The sequence below is a fragment of the Mycteria americana genome, chromosome 8, assembly GCF_035582795.1.
Source record: "Mycteria americana isolate JAX WOST 10 ecotype Jacksonville Zoo and Gardens chromosome 8, USCA_MyAme_1.0, whole genome shotgun sequence".
NCBI classification, from domain to species: domain Eukaryota; kingdom Metazoa; phylum Chordata; class Aves; order Ciconiiformes; family Ciconiidae; genus Mycteria; species Mycteria americana.
Window position 1 is genome coordinate 3,157,959 of NC_134372.1, and position 17,507 is coordinate 3,175,465.

The 17,507-nt window shown below is 39.6% G+C and overlaps 1 protein-coding gene across 4 annotated transcripts in view; it reads left to right on the forward strand.

Moving 5' to 3' along the window:
- RAPGEF6 (Rap guanine nucleotide exchange factor 6) overlaps window positions 1-17,507 on the forward strand; it is a 138,498-nt gene that overhangs the window by 31,231 nt on the left and 89,760 nt on the right. For all 4 annotated transcript variants that reach the window (XM_075510124.1, XM_075510120.1, XM_075510122.1 and 1 more), the window contains exon 6: window positions 12,632-12,701. In XM_075510124.1, coding sequence (XP_075366239.1) covers window positions 12,632-12,701 — 70 coding nt within the window. The remainder of the gene's footprint in view (window positions 1-12,631; window positions 12,702-17,507) is intronic.

Sequence of the window (17,507 nt, forward strand, 5' to 3'; positions counted from 1 at the left end):
AGTTACTTTTTTTAAGTGCACTATAACAGTGGGATAAACTTCAGTTACTTTCCCTGGCTGAATACTTCATATAACATTTTTAGTTGAGGGAGCTGCACAGTCACCAATCATTTACAGATTATTTTCATATGAAACAGTGCCTTGGATAATTTAGCAGTATTCTTTTATAATTGTAATTAGCACCATTTTCATTGCATTTAAAGTAATATTTAATGGTATGCATTATTCCTTGTCCCCAACCACGTTCCTGATTGTGAGTCATTCTGAAAGGAGGCTTAAATACACATGTGTAAGGAAATACAACATTGCCTTCATTCTCATTGCCTCAGGTATTACAGAGCTATTCTTTTGGTAGGAAACAAAAATAAGTTGTTTGTTTCTGTTTTTTTTACTTTTGCTAGAGCTGTAACAGTGGAAATGACCCACAGTGTACCACTAGGTGTAAATCATCTTTGAAGTACAGTTTTTTTTTTATTTTTGAAAACTTTCTATTCAACATTGGTAACATAGTAAAGATAATTACCTGAATTGATTGTTGGTTGGTGTTTGGTGGGGTTTTTTTTGTCTTTGTGGTGTTTTTTGTGTGTAGCCTTTTTTTTAAGCAAAATCTCTTGCTGCAGTTTGGTGTTGCTCTGTGCTTTGATTTTTAGAAAATAATGCCTGACCACCTTTAGCAATATTATTTACTGCAATAGGAAAAAAATTGTATGAGTTTAAAAGAGGATATGAAGGACATTTGTCCATGCAAAGGTTTCATCTTTGTCTGATGAAGAACTTGATGCCATGCTCTCTATGCCTCATGAGCATATGATCTTATACCTGTATGATATTAGTGAAATAAACTTTATGGAAGAGTACATTGTTTGGCATACTGATTTATCTTTGCTTTTTTATTTCCAGAACAGGAAAGTGGTAGGCAAGTGTAGGGAATTAAAAGAAAACCACGCTTGAAGTGTTCTGAGGTTGCTGAAGGAAATGGCGACATCCTTCCAGCCAGTTAGGTTTTTGGTAGGCTTATTGCTGCTCAGACACTGGCATCAGATAAAGCCTAGCTGTTTCATTTGCTGAGTATGGTATAAATGTGTCAACACATAAGCAGAGGTGAGCGAGGTTAGAGGCAGGTGTCATCTGCACAAAAGTGAGCAGGAGACTGATGATGGCTTTGAGATGTCCTGGGGAAAAATGGATGAGGACCAAAATAGAATCCTTAATGTGAGGAAGGTGATAACTACCAAGGATGAGAATTTAGGCTTTAAGCTGGAGACCTCCTAGTGCTTCGAAAAGGTCAAGAGCCAGGTTTGAGTAATTGTCATTCTGGAAGAACTGGGCAGACAGAGGCATTTTGTAAAACAGATAATAGTTAGCAAGTGGATTCTAGTTTGAAACTCAATCCTTGTGCATACTTTGTAACACCCCCCACTCCCCAGTTATCCCCTTGTATTGTTGACGTGGTAATTTCAATTTTATATTTGTCCTCTGGAGCGTTTGACAAATGCTCCATATTTAAAGAACTACTGTACATCTTAGGGTTCTTTTGCCAGGAATACTGGAATAGTTTTTTGTAAAACATGAGAAGCAGGATATTGGTGTTTTTCAGTTAGAGGAAGCTGGTTTCCTGGGCAATAGGGGGTTTTAAGGCCCCCTTTTCTTCTAAAGTTGTTGTTTTTTAATCTGTTTTATTTGGCAATCATTCTTCAAAATTCAGGATTCTGTTGCAAACTAACTGCCTAGCAACTCTTGTTTAATGATTGTATGAGAAACTGCTGTTACAATTGATTGTTAGTGAGATACTTTCAGTCTCCATAAATAAGACTGGAAGGTGATAGTGATTTACTGACTGTGTCCTGGTACCTCCTTACAATACTTGTGCTCTTTCTGTCATCTGCCCCATGATTACCTTGACAAGTAGGAGGAGACTTTATTAGACAACTGTAAACTTAACCTGGTTAAGACATTGGTTAAGCTCTCGTTCTTTTGCATGCCTTGTTTCATCCACTGTCTACCATTCGGTAGTTTCGGAGTCAACAGAATTTCAGGGAAACCTTAATTTTCTTCTGCAGATCTTCTTGAAATAAAATATTCTATAGATTCAAACCTGAAAGAGGCGTAGCCCCACGGAAGCATAAGAAGGTGGGCAGTCACTGCTTTAGTGACTTTCTATAAGTATTCGAATGAGTAATGGTGTAAGCTGTGGCTCACTCTGCTTGAGAAGGGCTTTTTGTTCAACATGGATGAATTTGTATGCAGGCTGTAATTCAGAAATTGGCTTAAAAATTGGAGAGGTAAAACTTGCATCCAGGTACGATAAATCTGTTCAATATTCTGACACTGATGATCATGATGAGAAAAGCCCTGTGAGATTTTTAAGGGAAGAAGCAGATTGATCAGTTATATCAGGTGCAAAGATGGCATAACCTTGATTACCCTATTGCCTGGAGAATGGATTTGTCAATAGATTTGGCATAGTAGGAGAAGAATTTGCGTCTAACATGAAAGTGATGGCTGGAACAAAAGAACAGGATTGACGGATTTTGTGGAAGGAAAATCATGTCAGCAAGTTAAAGAGTTTTTGTGTTAACCTTGCTTGTTAATCAAGATAATTCATGTGAACAGGATATTTGAAGGAGATTACTCACAGCAAGATTAGCCATAGGAAATATATCAAGGGCCTGGAGGAACTTTTGAAGCCAATTATGTGGATGACAGCCTCCTACAGCTGTGAGAATTGAACCTCGAAGGGAAAAATACAAAGTCTTGAAACATTCAAGATGTAGTCTTATTAAAAACAAACACTTCTCTTTTCCAAGCTCTTCCAAGAAATTCATGAACAGCCCTTCCAAGATCTCACAAGTGGCGAAAATTGGAATCATTGTCCTGTTCAAGTTGTGCATTTCTTGGCTAAAAACACTTACTTTATCCAGAATGGACTCATGGTCATATTGTGGTATCTTTTCACGAGAGCTGTAGACGTGTCAATGACTCAAGAAGCCATTTCTCTTTCTCTTTTTGGGTAAAAGGAGAAGATACAAATGCTTGGATCAAGAAAATTGTCATAATCAAAGAGGAACTCCAGTTTTGCATTACGAACAGCGGTTTGGGTTGAAAGTATTTTAGCTTGTTTTGTATTAAGTTAATATTTGTGAATAACTATTTTAATATATTTTGAAACTTACTGTGACTGTTAATAGTGTTTCAGTCTATTCAAGTACCAGAAGCACAGAAAATTCTGTGCTTTTACAGGACCGTCAGCGTTGGTAAATAAGAATGCAGGATTAAAGACTTGCCATTTGCAGAACTGAAATTTCTTGTATTTTAGAAATCTTTAAATTTTGATGTGTGTAACTTTTTTTTCAAATATATTTATACCTCGAATGTATCATCTAAAACCAGATTAATTTTACTTCTAAAACCTGTAGTGCTGTTTTCTGCAAACTCTCGTGAATTTGTGCCATTTGCTGAAAAAGGAAATGAGCGGCTCAGAGCTCCTGCGTTCCCAGCTTCTGCCAGTAAAAGGTATACTGGCGTTGTTCTCCCGCTGATCCTTCCTTTCTAGATTTAACTTTCTTAAATACTGCTTTTTGCTTAGAGTATACCTGCTGTGTCCAAGCCCTGTCCCAGCGCTCCTTAGCCCCTGCTATTCCTCTTCTTTCTCCTCTCCATCCCAGTCTCTGCCACCTGAATCCCGGCTGTAGTGTGGAATATTGCTTTTCTTCCATCAGCGGCCAAGGTCTAGATACATGTGTGTGCCAGTCCACTGCTGGCATACACTAAACATAATTTTTGACAAACTTGCAGTTGCCAATAAGTTTCTGAATTGTGATGCTGGTTGAAACAATTGTAACTTAAATCTCTTACTGTTTGTGTGACTGTAAAAATTGCAGAGGTCTTAGGATAATACTCTGTCAATGTGTGCTTGCTTCACACTTGAAAGCTCTTTGCAACTCACTGTTGTAGATTATTTTTCTGCTTTCAAAAAGGCAGCTCAAGGCTTACATCCCTGTGCTTATCAAGACCGTATAGATTTTATACTCGCCGCTGGATAAGAAGCAGTGGTTATTCAGTGCATCTGTGGCTCTAGATGAGGTGGTGTTTTCCCTGGGTATTTCTGTAAGTGGTGGCTCTAACTTGTAGCATTGCCTAACAGCCAGTAAGTAAACTAACACTGTAATACAACTTGGGAATGCTACCAATAAATGTATTTTGTAAAGCTAATTAATTCAGACATGGTTGTTCATACTGAAATTCTTCTGGCAGTGCTAGTGCTGTGATGAAAATACTCTGAGGGAAAAGGGAACGTGTGCGAGAAGAGGCAGCGCATCGGTGAGAGGCCGTGTGTCCCGGTCTCCCAAAGTGCAGTTCCTCGTACTGGAGGTGCTGCCGTTGAATAAGGGCTGGGAAGGTGTTGCAAACTAAGAGCACGTGGTGCATCTTTTTTGGCATGGAACCATCTTCTAAGAAAGCCAAAAGAGTACATAATGAAAAAAGACTGTATTCAGACCTGTCACAACTAAATGACCAAATAATCTTCTCCACTGTTCCTCACCCCCCCAGTAATTTCCTTTTGTTCTGTCTGTAGTTTTCTTACAACAGCTGCCCTGTTGAGGTTTTATAGAGTGCAAGGGATGCTGATTGCACCACAGAAATAGGTGGTTTGGTTTTTTTTTTTAATTGGCTAAACTAAAAAAGTCCAAGAGATGTGAAATTGGAAGCAAAGGGTAATGTGTGGTTTGTTTATATCTAAAATACAGTTTTATTAAGACTGTCTAGTCACATGGCCTGGAATAGCTGCACAGCTTCACAGAAAGTGGTAGGTAAGATACAGGCTGCCTCAAAGTGTCATCATGTTCGGAGTGTAAAGTAATTAGTATAGACATCTTGAGCTTGGAGCCTGCAAATTGTGTAGCATGTTATGCAGCTTCCAAAATCATTCCCAATTAAAACTTTCAGCAAGCTTAAGAGATAAACCTGCTAAATGTTATTATTATCGAGAGCTAATGCAAAAATGGTTTTTGATGACTGAGCATTAATTGAAATTAGTATTTTGCATTCAGCCATGTATCTTGTGGTTTCAGGTTTCCTTTAAACCATTTCCTGATGAAGTTAAGTGTTCTAATATTTTTATAATGAAGTTAGTTTGAAATGCTGAGGACTTGCACAGCATATAGTATCTTGAAAACCCCACCACCTGCATTTGCTGAAACTTTTAGTCTGTGCTCATGTAACTTTTTTTCCCCCATCTCCTTGCTCTGTTTTGCAAATAGAGTGCATTTGGGGCTGCTCAGCAGTGTGCAATGCAATGGGAAATGCTGCAAACTGCTGCAAGGGCTCCTGACGGTTCCGTGCTGACTGTCACTCTCTGCGCTCCAGAAAGGGAGCCGAGAGACTCCCCAGCAGCCCAGTTCTTCAGATGATGGTCGATCTGAGAAAAATCTAGAGGAATTAAGACCTCCGTGCAGGTGCCCAGAAAAACAAGTTATTCCCGTGAGGATTCGGTGTCGATTACGCTCATCTGCCACGACTGCAGTGTAAGAAGGGCATATTCTGCCTTCTCTGTCCGCAGTCAGCGTGGCTGTGTTACTGCCGATCGTGCAGCTACGCGGGTTTTCACCTCTTTAGTACTTCCTAGGCAATGACAAGGAATTTAAGTGTAAAATTACATTTTTGCAGTATTCAGGTTGGGGTTTAATAATACTAATGGCTGTTCCAAGCCATTCATAATATACTTGTACATTCAGTGGTAACTGCATGGATTTTATCTTGGATCTGAACAGCAGCTACATTGCAGTAGATGTCCTGGGTGTTTGCTGGAACAGCTGTTTAGCACAAGAGGCACTCTTTGAGGAGAGGAAAAATGAAATGCTTTTCAAATGAAGGGTAAGCCCTGACTTGTGGGGAAAAAAAAAAAAAAAAAAACCAACCCCAAAAAACCAAGCCCATTTTGATCTGTTTAAAAAAACAACCAACCAACATGCCCATTTCTTATGCAACTTGTCTTTTCCAGGCCAAGTTGTGCATTTGCATGCAAAATGTTTTTGCATTGGAGAAATCCAGCCTTGTTACTGGATGTGCAGGGTCACGGGGTTCTCTTTGCAGTGGCAAAAAGTACAATTTGCCTTCGTCGTTATGTTCCGAAAAGCAGCCTGACAGACAGGCAGTTTGAGAGACAAGTATATGCATAAGAACAAAATACCTGCAAAAAAATGGCAAACCTTTTGTTTCTTATACTCATAAACTGGTATATCAGTGTCCTAGCCCAGTCCTACATGTAATACAGTACCAAGTATTACTGCAGATAGCTTTATCGATGATCGCAGATAACTATGTGCGTTATTGGTACCAACTTACACAGCCAGGATAATTTCATGATTTTGTAGGTCCTGGAAAATACAGAACAAATCTTAAAGTGCCTGTCATCTCGTCATTGAAGGCTTTGATGCATGAAATATCTGAAAATATTGTTTCAGGATGTAGTAGGATATTGTAAATTTGAAGATGCCTGCTAATTAGTGTTCAAACAAATAATAAGGCATTCAGTCTCCATCTGTTTGTAGGCTGAAAGCTCTTCACGACAGGCTGTGTTTTTACCTTTAAAGTATGTACTGTATTTTGAGTGTTGCATAATGAGATACTGTCAGTAACGAATGACTTCAGCATATTGATCTCAAGGAGTTCTCAAGTTAAATGTGATTCCCATTCCTTAAATTTGAAATTCTGGATGTATTTCAGCACCAAATACTCAGGTCGCTTAACAGCTGGATATTAAGCATTTTTAAACATTTGTGTTTAGAAAGCTTAGAAAATGTTTGTATATGTCCTATTTAAAGAACTACTTTATTATATTCAAAATGTATTGGAGTCTTCGGTAGGTTGCTTGCTTTGTAAAAGCAAGGTTTGTTATAACAGCTCCAGTGCCTTAAAGAAATTTTAAAGTATTTCCTTCTTGTATAGTGTTAGGTTGTGTTAAAATGCCAGTATTTTGGGGAGTGGGCATGTGTCTGAAAACTAAAGTATTCTCGGATATCAAAGGCTCTCTCCAGTGGACAGTTTTGATCTGTCCCCTGTGTCAGTCCAGTCAAGCGTATGCTCAGGTGCTTGCACATTTAAGATTGTAGAGTTCGTCTCTGCAGTCATGGAGGGTTTTCTCTGTATTAGCAAATCATAGAATCATTAAGGTTGGAAAAGACCTCTAGGATCATCTAGTCCAACCGTCCACCCAACACCTCCGTGCCTACTAAACCATGTCCCGAAGTGCCACATCTACACGTTTTTTGAACTCCTCCGGGCATGGTGACTCCACCACCTCTCTGGGCAGCCTGTTCCACCGCTTGACCACCCTTTCAGTAAAGAAATTTTTCCTAATATCCAGTCTAAATCTCCCCTGATGCAACTTGAGGCCATTGCCTCTTGTCCTATGGCTTGTTACTTGGGAGAAGAGACCGACCCCACCTCTCTACACCCTCCTTTCAGGCAGTTGTAGAGAGCAATGAGGTCTCCCCTCAGCCTCCTCCTCTCCAGGCTGAACAACCCCAGGTCCCTCAGCTGCTCCCCATCAGCCTTGTGCTCCAGACCCTTCCCCAGCTCTGTTGCCCTTCATGCAGTGGAAAAGGGACGGATGAACCGACTGAAACAGCCGAGACTGAGAACAGTGTTATTTGCTTTCTGGGTCTTTTTTTGTTTCGGTAGCTCTAGTCTGATCCATGGCCTGAGCACCCATTAGTGGCTGGTATACGATCTGCCAGTTTAACTTACGTTCTTTTCTCACATGATGCAATTGCTTAAGCATTTTTAATTATGAATAGCAGTGAATCAGGAGGAAAACAAGGTTTCTTGCAAATGAGGCATCCATAAATCAAGGGTAAACAAAGCTGCCTTTGGTATGTGGAAGACATTTTTTTCCCATGACAGCATTGCAAGCCAGTGAGTGAGTGTCTGAAAATTAATGATGCAGATGTGATAGATGCATATTAAGTGACAGGAGCATACAATAAAATTATAAATAAAAAAAGCTTAATGTAGTTTATAGTACTGACTTTCCTGGGCTTCCAACAGTGGGAAGCTATAGAATAATGATGTTAAATTTAAGACCCTGTTAAAATATGTGTGATTAAATGTGCAGATCAAGAAAAATTGTAATTGTTGAATCGTTTAAAACTTTAATGGTTATACCTTTGGTAGTATGTCCTTTGACGTAGTTTTTACTGTGTTGTAAGTAGAGCTTAATTTACATTAGTTTCATGTTTTCGCACACTTTCAGTATTTGTATTAGTTTAAATTCTTAATTGGATTATTTTTCCCACTCTCTGCTTGAAAGCACTAAAGCACATGTAACATGCTGTACCTTAATGAAGCTTTCCCGCTTTTCTTCCGTATCTCACCACATATGACATCAAGAGGACTTAACGTTTAGGGACGTGTTTACGGTTGGAGAAGCTGCGGCGATGGTTTGTAAGCAGAGGTGCTGATGGCCAGCTGGCATGGGCTTGCCCGATCAGACCTCCCCAGGGAGCAAACCTGGCCCTGTGAAGTGACTTCCATGGTCATGGTCTTGCGGGAATGTGGTGGTCTGAAGTGCTGAGTTGGGTAACCAGTGCTGAAAGATGAAGGAATGATGGGTCTTGCAAGCACTACCACTTGTCCTTGGCTTCACAGCGAAGGGTGGATTAGTCCCAAAAGAAAAGATAGCCCTATCTCTGCCAGAATTAGATGTACGAGTTCTCTGAGCTCTCCTCTTTGAGGAACAGCATATTTTGGGTGGGTGTTAAATGTCTGACTAGAAAGACTTGTCTGAATAGTTTGTTGTCACAGAAGTGTTCCTTCTCCTTTGGAAGAACGCTCTGCATGAAAGCTTGCTCTTGTCTTTCCAAACAGGATTGTGTCTCCTCCATTTCCAAAGCTTTGTTCAACTTAACCTTTTCCATTTCCAGATGTCCTCTTACGTTTTGCTACTGAAATCAATTATTCTCTTAAGCATTTTCATACGTTCGTAAGTGCTGTACTGTTAATTTTTTTTAATGTAAATATTTATTAAGTAGAAGATGGCAGGTTTGATACTAGACATGACTAGGTGACTCCAAAACCTAATTATTCTGTTCTTTTACTGTCACGGTGCTTGTTATTAATGAATTTAATGCTTGAAATTATTTCTTAAAAAAAAAAAAAGTAACTGCTGGTTACCTACAACTCCCACGAAGACGTTAACCATCACTTCAAAGCAGACTGAGATGACTCTGGGACCATTGCGCTGCTGCTTGCTCCTCCCCGTGCCTTCTCTCTCTTTCTTTCCCTTGGATGTGCACGCACGCTGCTTCTGGCTATTTTTAATTTTTCGTAAGGTATTCACCTGAACTAGTTAAGACTAATTCTGTGACAATAAACCAATAAAGCAAATAGTTGAACTTTAATGTCGATTAATGGTCTTTAGTTTAAAAAAAAAAAAAATTGTGACAAATGTCGTACGTTACCACCTTCTATCGGTTAGACACATCCACGTGCATCTTTGCTTACGTATTTGCTAATGATATTTTCTTGTTGCCTGTTACTGATGTTAGTGGATGTTACTACTGATGTTAGTGGATGTTAACAACCTTCCCTGGTGAATGGTTTCAGGGCTGAGTTTCTGTTTATTCTAAACGTTTCATTGTGTAATTTTACAAGACAATTAGGAATGAACACTGTTCTGAAGCCTTGATTTAAAATGGGCAGATTAGTGAGATATACTGTCAGCAAACCTCTTAAATGATAGAGAAGCTACACATTTGTATTCTAGAGAAAAATATGGAATAAGTCATTCAGAAAGTTAAAATCTGTGTTTCTAAAACACATTGGATATGTTAATTAAGAAGAATGTTAAAAATTGGTGTATTTAAAATGTGGTGGTTATGGCTGGGGAAAAAACCATATGACGCCTCCTCTTTTTGAAGGAGCTCTGTTGTGGTATAATCGATAAAACATCCCATGATGCGCACCAGGAAATAATTCAACTTGACCTATTGACTTGTCAATATGAGTAGTTTATTCTTTAGGATTAGAAGGGTGGGTTTTGTCTTTGGAACATAATCCTTTTCTGAGTGTTCGGTTGTTGTAAAGTGCTTGATGGACCAGAATGATCGTGCCAAGAGCTTGACCTTAGTTACAAGCAGTGTTCTTTTCCCTAGCATTATTGTTTACTGCCATTACTGAATTAGCAAATGCTGCAACATAAGCAGAGCGGAGCTTGACAGTAGCTGAATTTCATGGCTGTGTTTATGTAAAACAAACCGAAAAGAAAACAACCCTCCCTCAACCTCCAGTAGTTTGATAAATTGTTGTTACACAATAAAAATACTGTGCTTGAACAACCCGCAGCAGAACATAGTAGCTTTTTCCTAACTACTGGGCATATAGCAACAGTATTAATCTATTTTGTGATAAAACCGATAATGATTATTTCTGTTTTAAAAAGCTGCAAAACCTGAATCTTCCAGTTGCACATAATTCCTTTCGAATTTTGTTGGGGGAAAAAATTTATTGTCTTTAGTTTTCTATTGTATGGAATAGAATTAGAACTGTTTTAACTTTTTTTTTTTTAATTGCAAATGATACCTTAGCAAAGTTGGTTTCACTTTGGTTTTTGATTTGTGGAGAAATCATAACATGGAATTTCAGTTCATCTTGAAGTTAGAGCTTACATTGAGCTTACATGAAAAAGGACATTTCTGTATTTTCTGAACTAAATTAACTGTGTTGTAGTTGTGGGAGTAGCTTGGCCGTTCTTTTTGAGGTATTGCAAATACACAAGACTGTCATGCCTGGATCACATGCTGCGTGGAAAAAGCATGAAAGAAGGCATGAAAATTTTAACTATCAGTCGCTTACTGTAGATGTGTGAAAATGCCAGTTTTCCGTGTGAAACTTGTGTTCTCTGGCCTGCTATAGCACAGGGTGAGAAAATTTCAGTTGTCATTTATGACTCCATGGCAATCATGTAGTTTAAGGTGGTGTGGGTTGTTTTTTTTTTTTTTTTTCTTTTTTCCCCAGTAGACCATTAGCAAAATCAAGACTTGGCAGTTTAAACTGCCATGCTCCTGTTAATTGTAATACTTTATCCTAACCGGATTACACTGATGACTTCTGTGTTGGAATAATCTGAAGCTTCACTTGAGTAACTTCACAGTTTAGTTGCTTAAGTTCCTTTCCTGAAAATGCACGTGTCCTACAACAGTTTTTCTATGCTCCCCTAATAGGTAGTTTATAAGCACAAACCTTTTAAACATTTTCTATGAAGTGGTTGTGTCTCAGTGGATATTTGCTGTAGAGATGACCGTGTATGTAACTCAAATGTTCTGAAGTCTCAGATGTACTTTCCGAATGTAACCTTAGTGAAAACAGATGGAGCTGACCCAGTTTTTTTAGGATTTGTCTCCTCACTTGTTTTAGCCTCCTTTGAATTCACACCTTAATCTCTGCTTTGAGTTAACTGATTCTTCAGTTATTTCACCTGCTGATATGTGTTAAAACGTGATTGCTGTTGACAGTCTGAGTTTGTAACACAGCAGCTACAACTACTGAACTGCTAATCCAGCCACGATGCTGTTAATCAAGTAGGTTTTTTTCTAATTTGATATCTGTATGGGATTGCTTTCACTTGAGCTCGGTTGAGTGGGGTAGGTCGAGCATACCTAACTCAGGCTAACAGGTCTATAGTGAAGACAAACTTACTTACTATGTGAAGCCAGATATTTCCAATTCCAGATATTTTCAATTCCTTAATTTGCTACTAGAGTCACAAATTAAGTGATTTAAGAGGTTATTGGTCTGTAACACACCCTGTACCCCCCCAGCAGTGTCTAGCTCAGCTCTTTTTTGCTGGTAGTTCCTGCACCCTCAGACCTGCTTGCATGGTACCTTCTTCAGAGTTAATTCCCCTAAAGTCACCTCTCTTCATAAATCTCCTGAAGGTAGTTGCCTTTTAGAGTCGATCAGCTGAAGTACATCAGATTGCTTTGAGCCTCTTTCCTTAGTCGCTGTATTACACTACCCGTTGTATTTTGTTGCATTTGTGTGTTTTTCATATTTCTTAAACAGAACCCGTCACGATGAGATGCTCCTTGTGATGGTACAAGAAGCAACATAAAGACAGAGGTCACAAGTTAAGGCTCAGTTTTAGAGAAGAGGTTCTCTGTCCTCCTGTTTGCTGGGAGGATGAAGGGGCAAAGTGGACTTGAGGGAACTCTCGTTAAAACTGCTGTGTGCAAAGAAATCCTTCAGAATTTTTGGAGTTTATGTCTATTTGTTTTTACAAAGCCTGTTTAATGCTTAATGAACATTTACTAATGTTTTCTTGTCAACACTGAAATGCATTGTGAGTGGTTTTGAGTATCTGCAAGGAATAATGATTTTACAAAAGAACATTCTTAATATTTAGGCTTTACATAGGTTATGATGAGAGGTGCTGAGTAAATAAAAAAAATTATGATAATGGTACTATCTGGTTAGAATTTTTCACGCAATAGTTTTCATCAATTTTTCTTTGTCCTTTTGTTTTTTAAGGATATTGTAACATGCACCATTGTCAGTTATTTTTTGACTGAGAAGGTAAAATAGGCTGTTCATCTCATTCTTTTTCGTTTGCTTTTTTTCCATCCCACTCTAGTTTTGGCAAGCAGTCTGGAGGAAAACGAGGATGCGAATGTATCATATTGGAGCCTTCAGAAATGATTGTGGTAAGGCAGATTTTTCAAATGTATTTAAATCTATTGCTGGTTTCAGCAAATTCTTTCTGGCTTATAGCAGAAAGCTTATTGTAAAGTATTCTATAAAATCGCAGCAAAATTGCCTTGATTTCAATTATACCTATGGCTGCTATCGTAACAGCAATAGCTATGTAAATTTAATCTAGACGGGTAAATGATGATGATGATTAGGTCATTCTTTCTAAAATTATGCTTACTTGAGTTTCAGAAGCCTACCAGTTATGGCTGAGTTGAGCATTCCTGAGTCAGGCAACGATAGACTGCTATCTCGAATATCTTACTTACATCCCCACCCCCCCATTTAAAGGCTTTTTACCGGCCATGCCAGCCGTGCTGGGTCTGGTAGGAAAGGCCCTTTTACTCCTAGCCTCTGCAGTTCCACACGGTGTGAAGGCTTCTAGGTAAGAGGAGAAGGAACATAAGAGTGCTTAGCCAAGCTGGAAGGCTAAGGTTTTCAGCTTAGTTGTCGTCGACCTTTTCCGTGTCCAGCTTTCCTTCTGCTTCTTTAGAACACTTACCAATATTGCCAAGTTCAGAGTACTTATAGATTGTAACTCAGTCCTTTCCAGGTTGATGCATACCTACTGTCAGCAGCCGGAATATTAGGATTGCTTTTCTGTAGTGCAGACCGACCTTGTACCCTAATAGTGTGGCTGGGGACTCAGGAAGATCTCTTTCAACTTTGATCTTATGAGATGCTGCTAATGGAGCTGGAACAAAAATATTTGTTGTTCTGAGAAGCCACGTGTCTGTTAAGCAGGCTTAGCTCTCCAAACTGCGATTGATTTAGCTTCCTTATATCTAGATATGGTAACATTAAAACTAATATTTGATGATGCCTCTTATTGAGTATGTGACTATTCAGCTTCTATGAGCAATTTGGTTCTCACAGTACACTAACAGCCGTGGACATCAGATGCCCTGTACCGAGTACGCTTGCTGTCCTTTATGCCGTTCTTTCTATGCAGTGTCAGTCTGATTCAGCTCATGGGCTTTGATAGCATCAGTAATATGCTCTTTGCTGCAGCAGATGTTTTAAGCTACTGTCTGCCGTGTCATGAAGTAAGTGCAGGTAAGAGTGCAAGAAGCCTGTCTCAGTCTTCTGGAGTGAAATAGTTCATTTGTGTATTCCCAATTATCCGGTCTCTTCTCAAAGCTGGAGTTTTGGCGGAGAGATTTATGCCTTGAGGGATGCCACAGGACTGCTTGGGTGACGATATGTGCAGCCACGTCCCGTGAATGCCCCAGACGCTCTGGTTTGCCACTGCTGCTTTGCATTTTTGCCTGTTAACTGCTGCTGCCGAGGATTTGGTGTGCTGAGTACACCAATGTCCGCTGCCCAGGGTGAGCTGAGCCTTGCACCTCAACGCTCCTGGTGTCTCGTAGCACAGAATGACAAATGCTCACTTATCTGATCATATATAGACCTCCTGTATCTCTGTAATCCTTCAAGTTGATGTAACAGAGAGAAGAATTTGGTCTGTTTGGACCAATTTCACTAACAACCCAGTTACACGACTCTTGGCTTCTATAACTGGTGCTGCAGACGTTACCAGACCTGGTGTGCTGCTTCCTACGAAACCCTAATAGACGGTGATGCAGCTGCTGTTTGCAGTGGGAGCAGTCTGAAGCGCGCACGGGAAGCGTGCGACTTTCCTTACAGGGCTGGCTGGTGACTCACTTGCTGCAAGTGCATCGGTGAGTTTACATGAAATATATTTCATGGGCAAAATATGTGATAAAATACAATTCTTAGGCAATACCAACATCCTTGTTTGGCCTTATCACCTTTGTTGTAAAAAAAAAAAACCCCAAAAAACCAAGGACATGCAAACAAAAGAGTAGCTTCTGTGTAGCGTGTGCTACCGGAGAGAAAATGACCTTATTAAAATATTTTATGAAGAAACTCTCTGGTTTTGTGTGTGTATAGCTTAAGCAGCTAAAAGTGCGATGAGGTGGTTTGTTGTGGTGTTTTTGGGTGGTGGTTTTTTTTTGTTTTTTTTTTTTTTTTTTGGTTTGTTTTTTTTTTTTTTTTTAGAGCACACTGTCACAGTCTTTGGAGAAGCCAGCGTTGGCCATGTCAGCAATGTCAAATGCTGCTGGTTGTTCCTGCAGATGAATGCACAACCTGGACAACTGTCCTCTGTATTTTAAACCTCTTGAACATTCTGTAATTGTAGTTAAATCCCACTGAGAACATAGAGAATATAGATATACCTGAAAGTACCTTAAATCCTCTTCTGGAACTTCACTGTATTTTTCTGTAGGAAAATTGGAGAACTAAAAGTGCAAAGTTATTTCTTCATTATTTTTATGTTCATGTTTTACAGGTAAATGTAGCTAATGGTGCTATTAACTGTCAGTTTTCTAGGTAGGATTTCAAATGGGGTAAGAGAAAAGCATCAGTGTGGTGGTATGCACCTTGCTAATGATCTGTACTGACACAAGGTGTACTTGAGTTTCGTTTCCCTGATTAATTCTTATTAATTTATCCTAATTCTTCTATTTTCTCTCTCTTTAATTTGCAACATACTAATGAGGTTTAATACATAATGAATATTTCTCTTCAAGCAAAACAATTAGCTACTTTAATGTAGTTAAAGAACACCATCGTTCTCTGCTGCTGACAGATTCCCCCCCCCCCCCCCCCCCCCCTTTTTAGAATGCAAATTAGTTTTGTAGCGGGAATCCTCTGGGAACTGACCCATTTTAAAGGCCATAAAATGTGGTCAACTTAAGTTAATGAGGATAACAGATAATGTGTGAATGGGCATTGTAGCTCATATTTTTGGAGGCTGAGCAATCTATTGAATTAATAATAGGTCCATTTATCACTTAAGAAAATGGCCCAGAATTGCAGCATATCTCAATGTACTGAAGTCTCCTTTCTGTTGTTCCTTGGTACTTTCATTTTCTTCTTCAGATCTAAGCGTAAGATTTCAGAAGAGCAGCATGACATTTGGAGGTGGAAAATATTTCATTGCTGGCACGGACTGCAGAGTGGAATTGAGGAGAGTCCTACGATCCTCCTCGATTTTTACGTGGCAGCAAGTGCTGTGGGTGAAGCTGGCTGTATGGAAGCATTCTGCTGCTGCCAGTATTCAAGGTTAATAAAAACACCACCCTTGATTAGAAACTAGCCAGTTAACACGCTATTCCAGACTTCTTGTAACATATTGAAAATGAAATAGTACGCATAAGTCTAGGGGGCATCAGTCTCCATCTGACCTGGTAGCCTGGTGGCATGTTGATCAGCCTGGTCCCCCCCGCTGCCGCGATGGCACAGGGAAGCGGTCCTCCCTCCGCTCCCACGCCAGGGCCCGGCTCGCAGCATCCGCAGAGATGCTGAGTTCCTCCGTAGGAGCATTCATCCCGCTCGGAGGGCTGTGAGGAGGTTGAATATGCTCTCTGCCAACAGAAATGTTTAGCTTTAACTAGGTGAAAGCACGGCCGAGCGGTGAGCAGTGCGAGGGAGCCCTGGCCTGCCTGTCCTGTTAATGTGCAGGGTATCACAGACCATTTGTATGCGTTCTTGTAAATCATAAGCATAAACAATCTGATGGGCAGCTGGGCTCAAAATACTGGTTGTGCTGGTGGTCCTAAACTGGAAGCTGCATGGTGTGGGGGTCTCTCCTTGGTTTCGGATTTGTGTTTTGTTTTTTGTCGGAGCGGTGGCATTAACCGAAGGAAGCAGGTGGTCTCAGTTTCTGAGTTTCCACTCGCAGTTGGCTTTGTTAGCCTTTGTGCTAACAAATAATATATTTATGCTCACTTTCTTAGTTTTCAGTTCAAACTGTGGAATAAAAATCATTTCATCTTACAGTGAGTGTAAGTGTAACAAAACAGTGTTTTGTTTTATTTTAGTCTTAAAAACACCTATTCAGTTTGGGACTTCTTAATAATAAGGGTCATCAGTATTGGAAGAGTCGTTGTCCGGCCACTTCAGCGGGCCCTTGGCATCCAGGTTAGCCTGTTAGATTGGGGAAGCTCAGCACTTGCTTTAGTTTCTATGATCCTATAAGATTGAATGCAGAGAAAAAAGGAAATAATGCACTTATTGAAGGAGCCCATGTACTGTAGCACATGTACAAAAATTAAAAATGAAATCAACACAATTTTGGTTGTTGAATAGAGTAACTCTGTACGAAATTAACCTTCCTTACATCTGGAAGCCTTCTGTGTAATTTGAGAGCAACATTATTGCTAACTAGAAATCCATGTTTTATGCTAGGTGAAGAAGGGCTTCTACATCCAGTGTCTTACTACTTTTTTGGATGATACTAAATGGCCTGTTTTTAAAGGATTTTTTTGGTGTTATTTTTTTGTCTGCCTGCATGCCTTGTATTTTTTTACATCCTTATGCCATCTAGTATAGCAACACTGCTACTAGATATCTTTGCTCATTGTCCTGTGCCTTTGCAGACAGGTAGTAAAATTCTAGTGAAAAGTGTGGTTGTCCCTTGCTAGGGGAACCCTGCTCTTCTGCTTTCTTTTTTGAGAACGCTGTGGTGTGAGGTTCACTCTGCTTTTTTGACTATTGTGTCTTTAACCTATGTTGTCAATGTATATTTTTCTCTATGGAATTAAAAATAACCCACAAGGCAAGCCCAGCTGCTTGTACCTTCCTCTGACCTCAGATAGACTTCGCTGTTTGGAAAAAAGCGGTGTGGAAAGTAGATGTGATCTTGCTTTTGTGATGGTTTAGATATTTTGGTTACTTTCTTGTTCCTGTCTGTTAAATGTTTCTGGTTTTCATTCCCTTACACCTTTTGAACT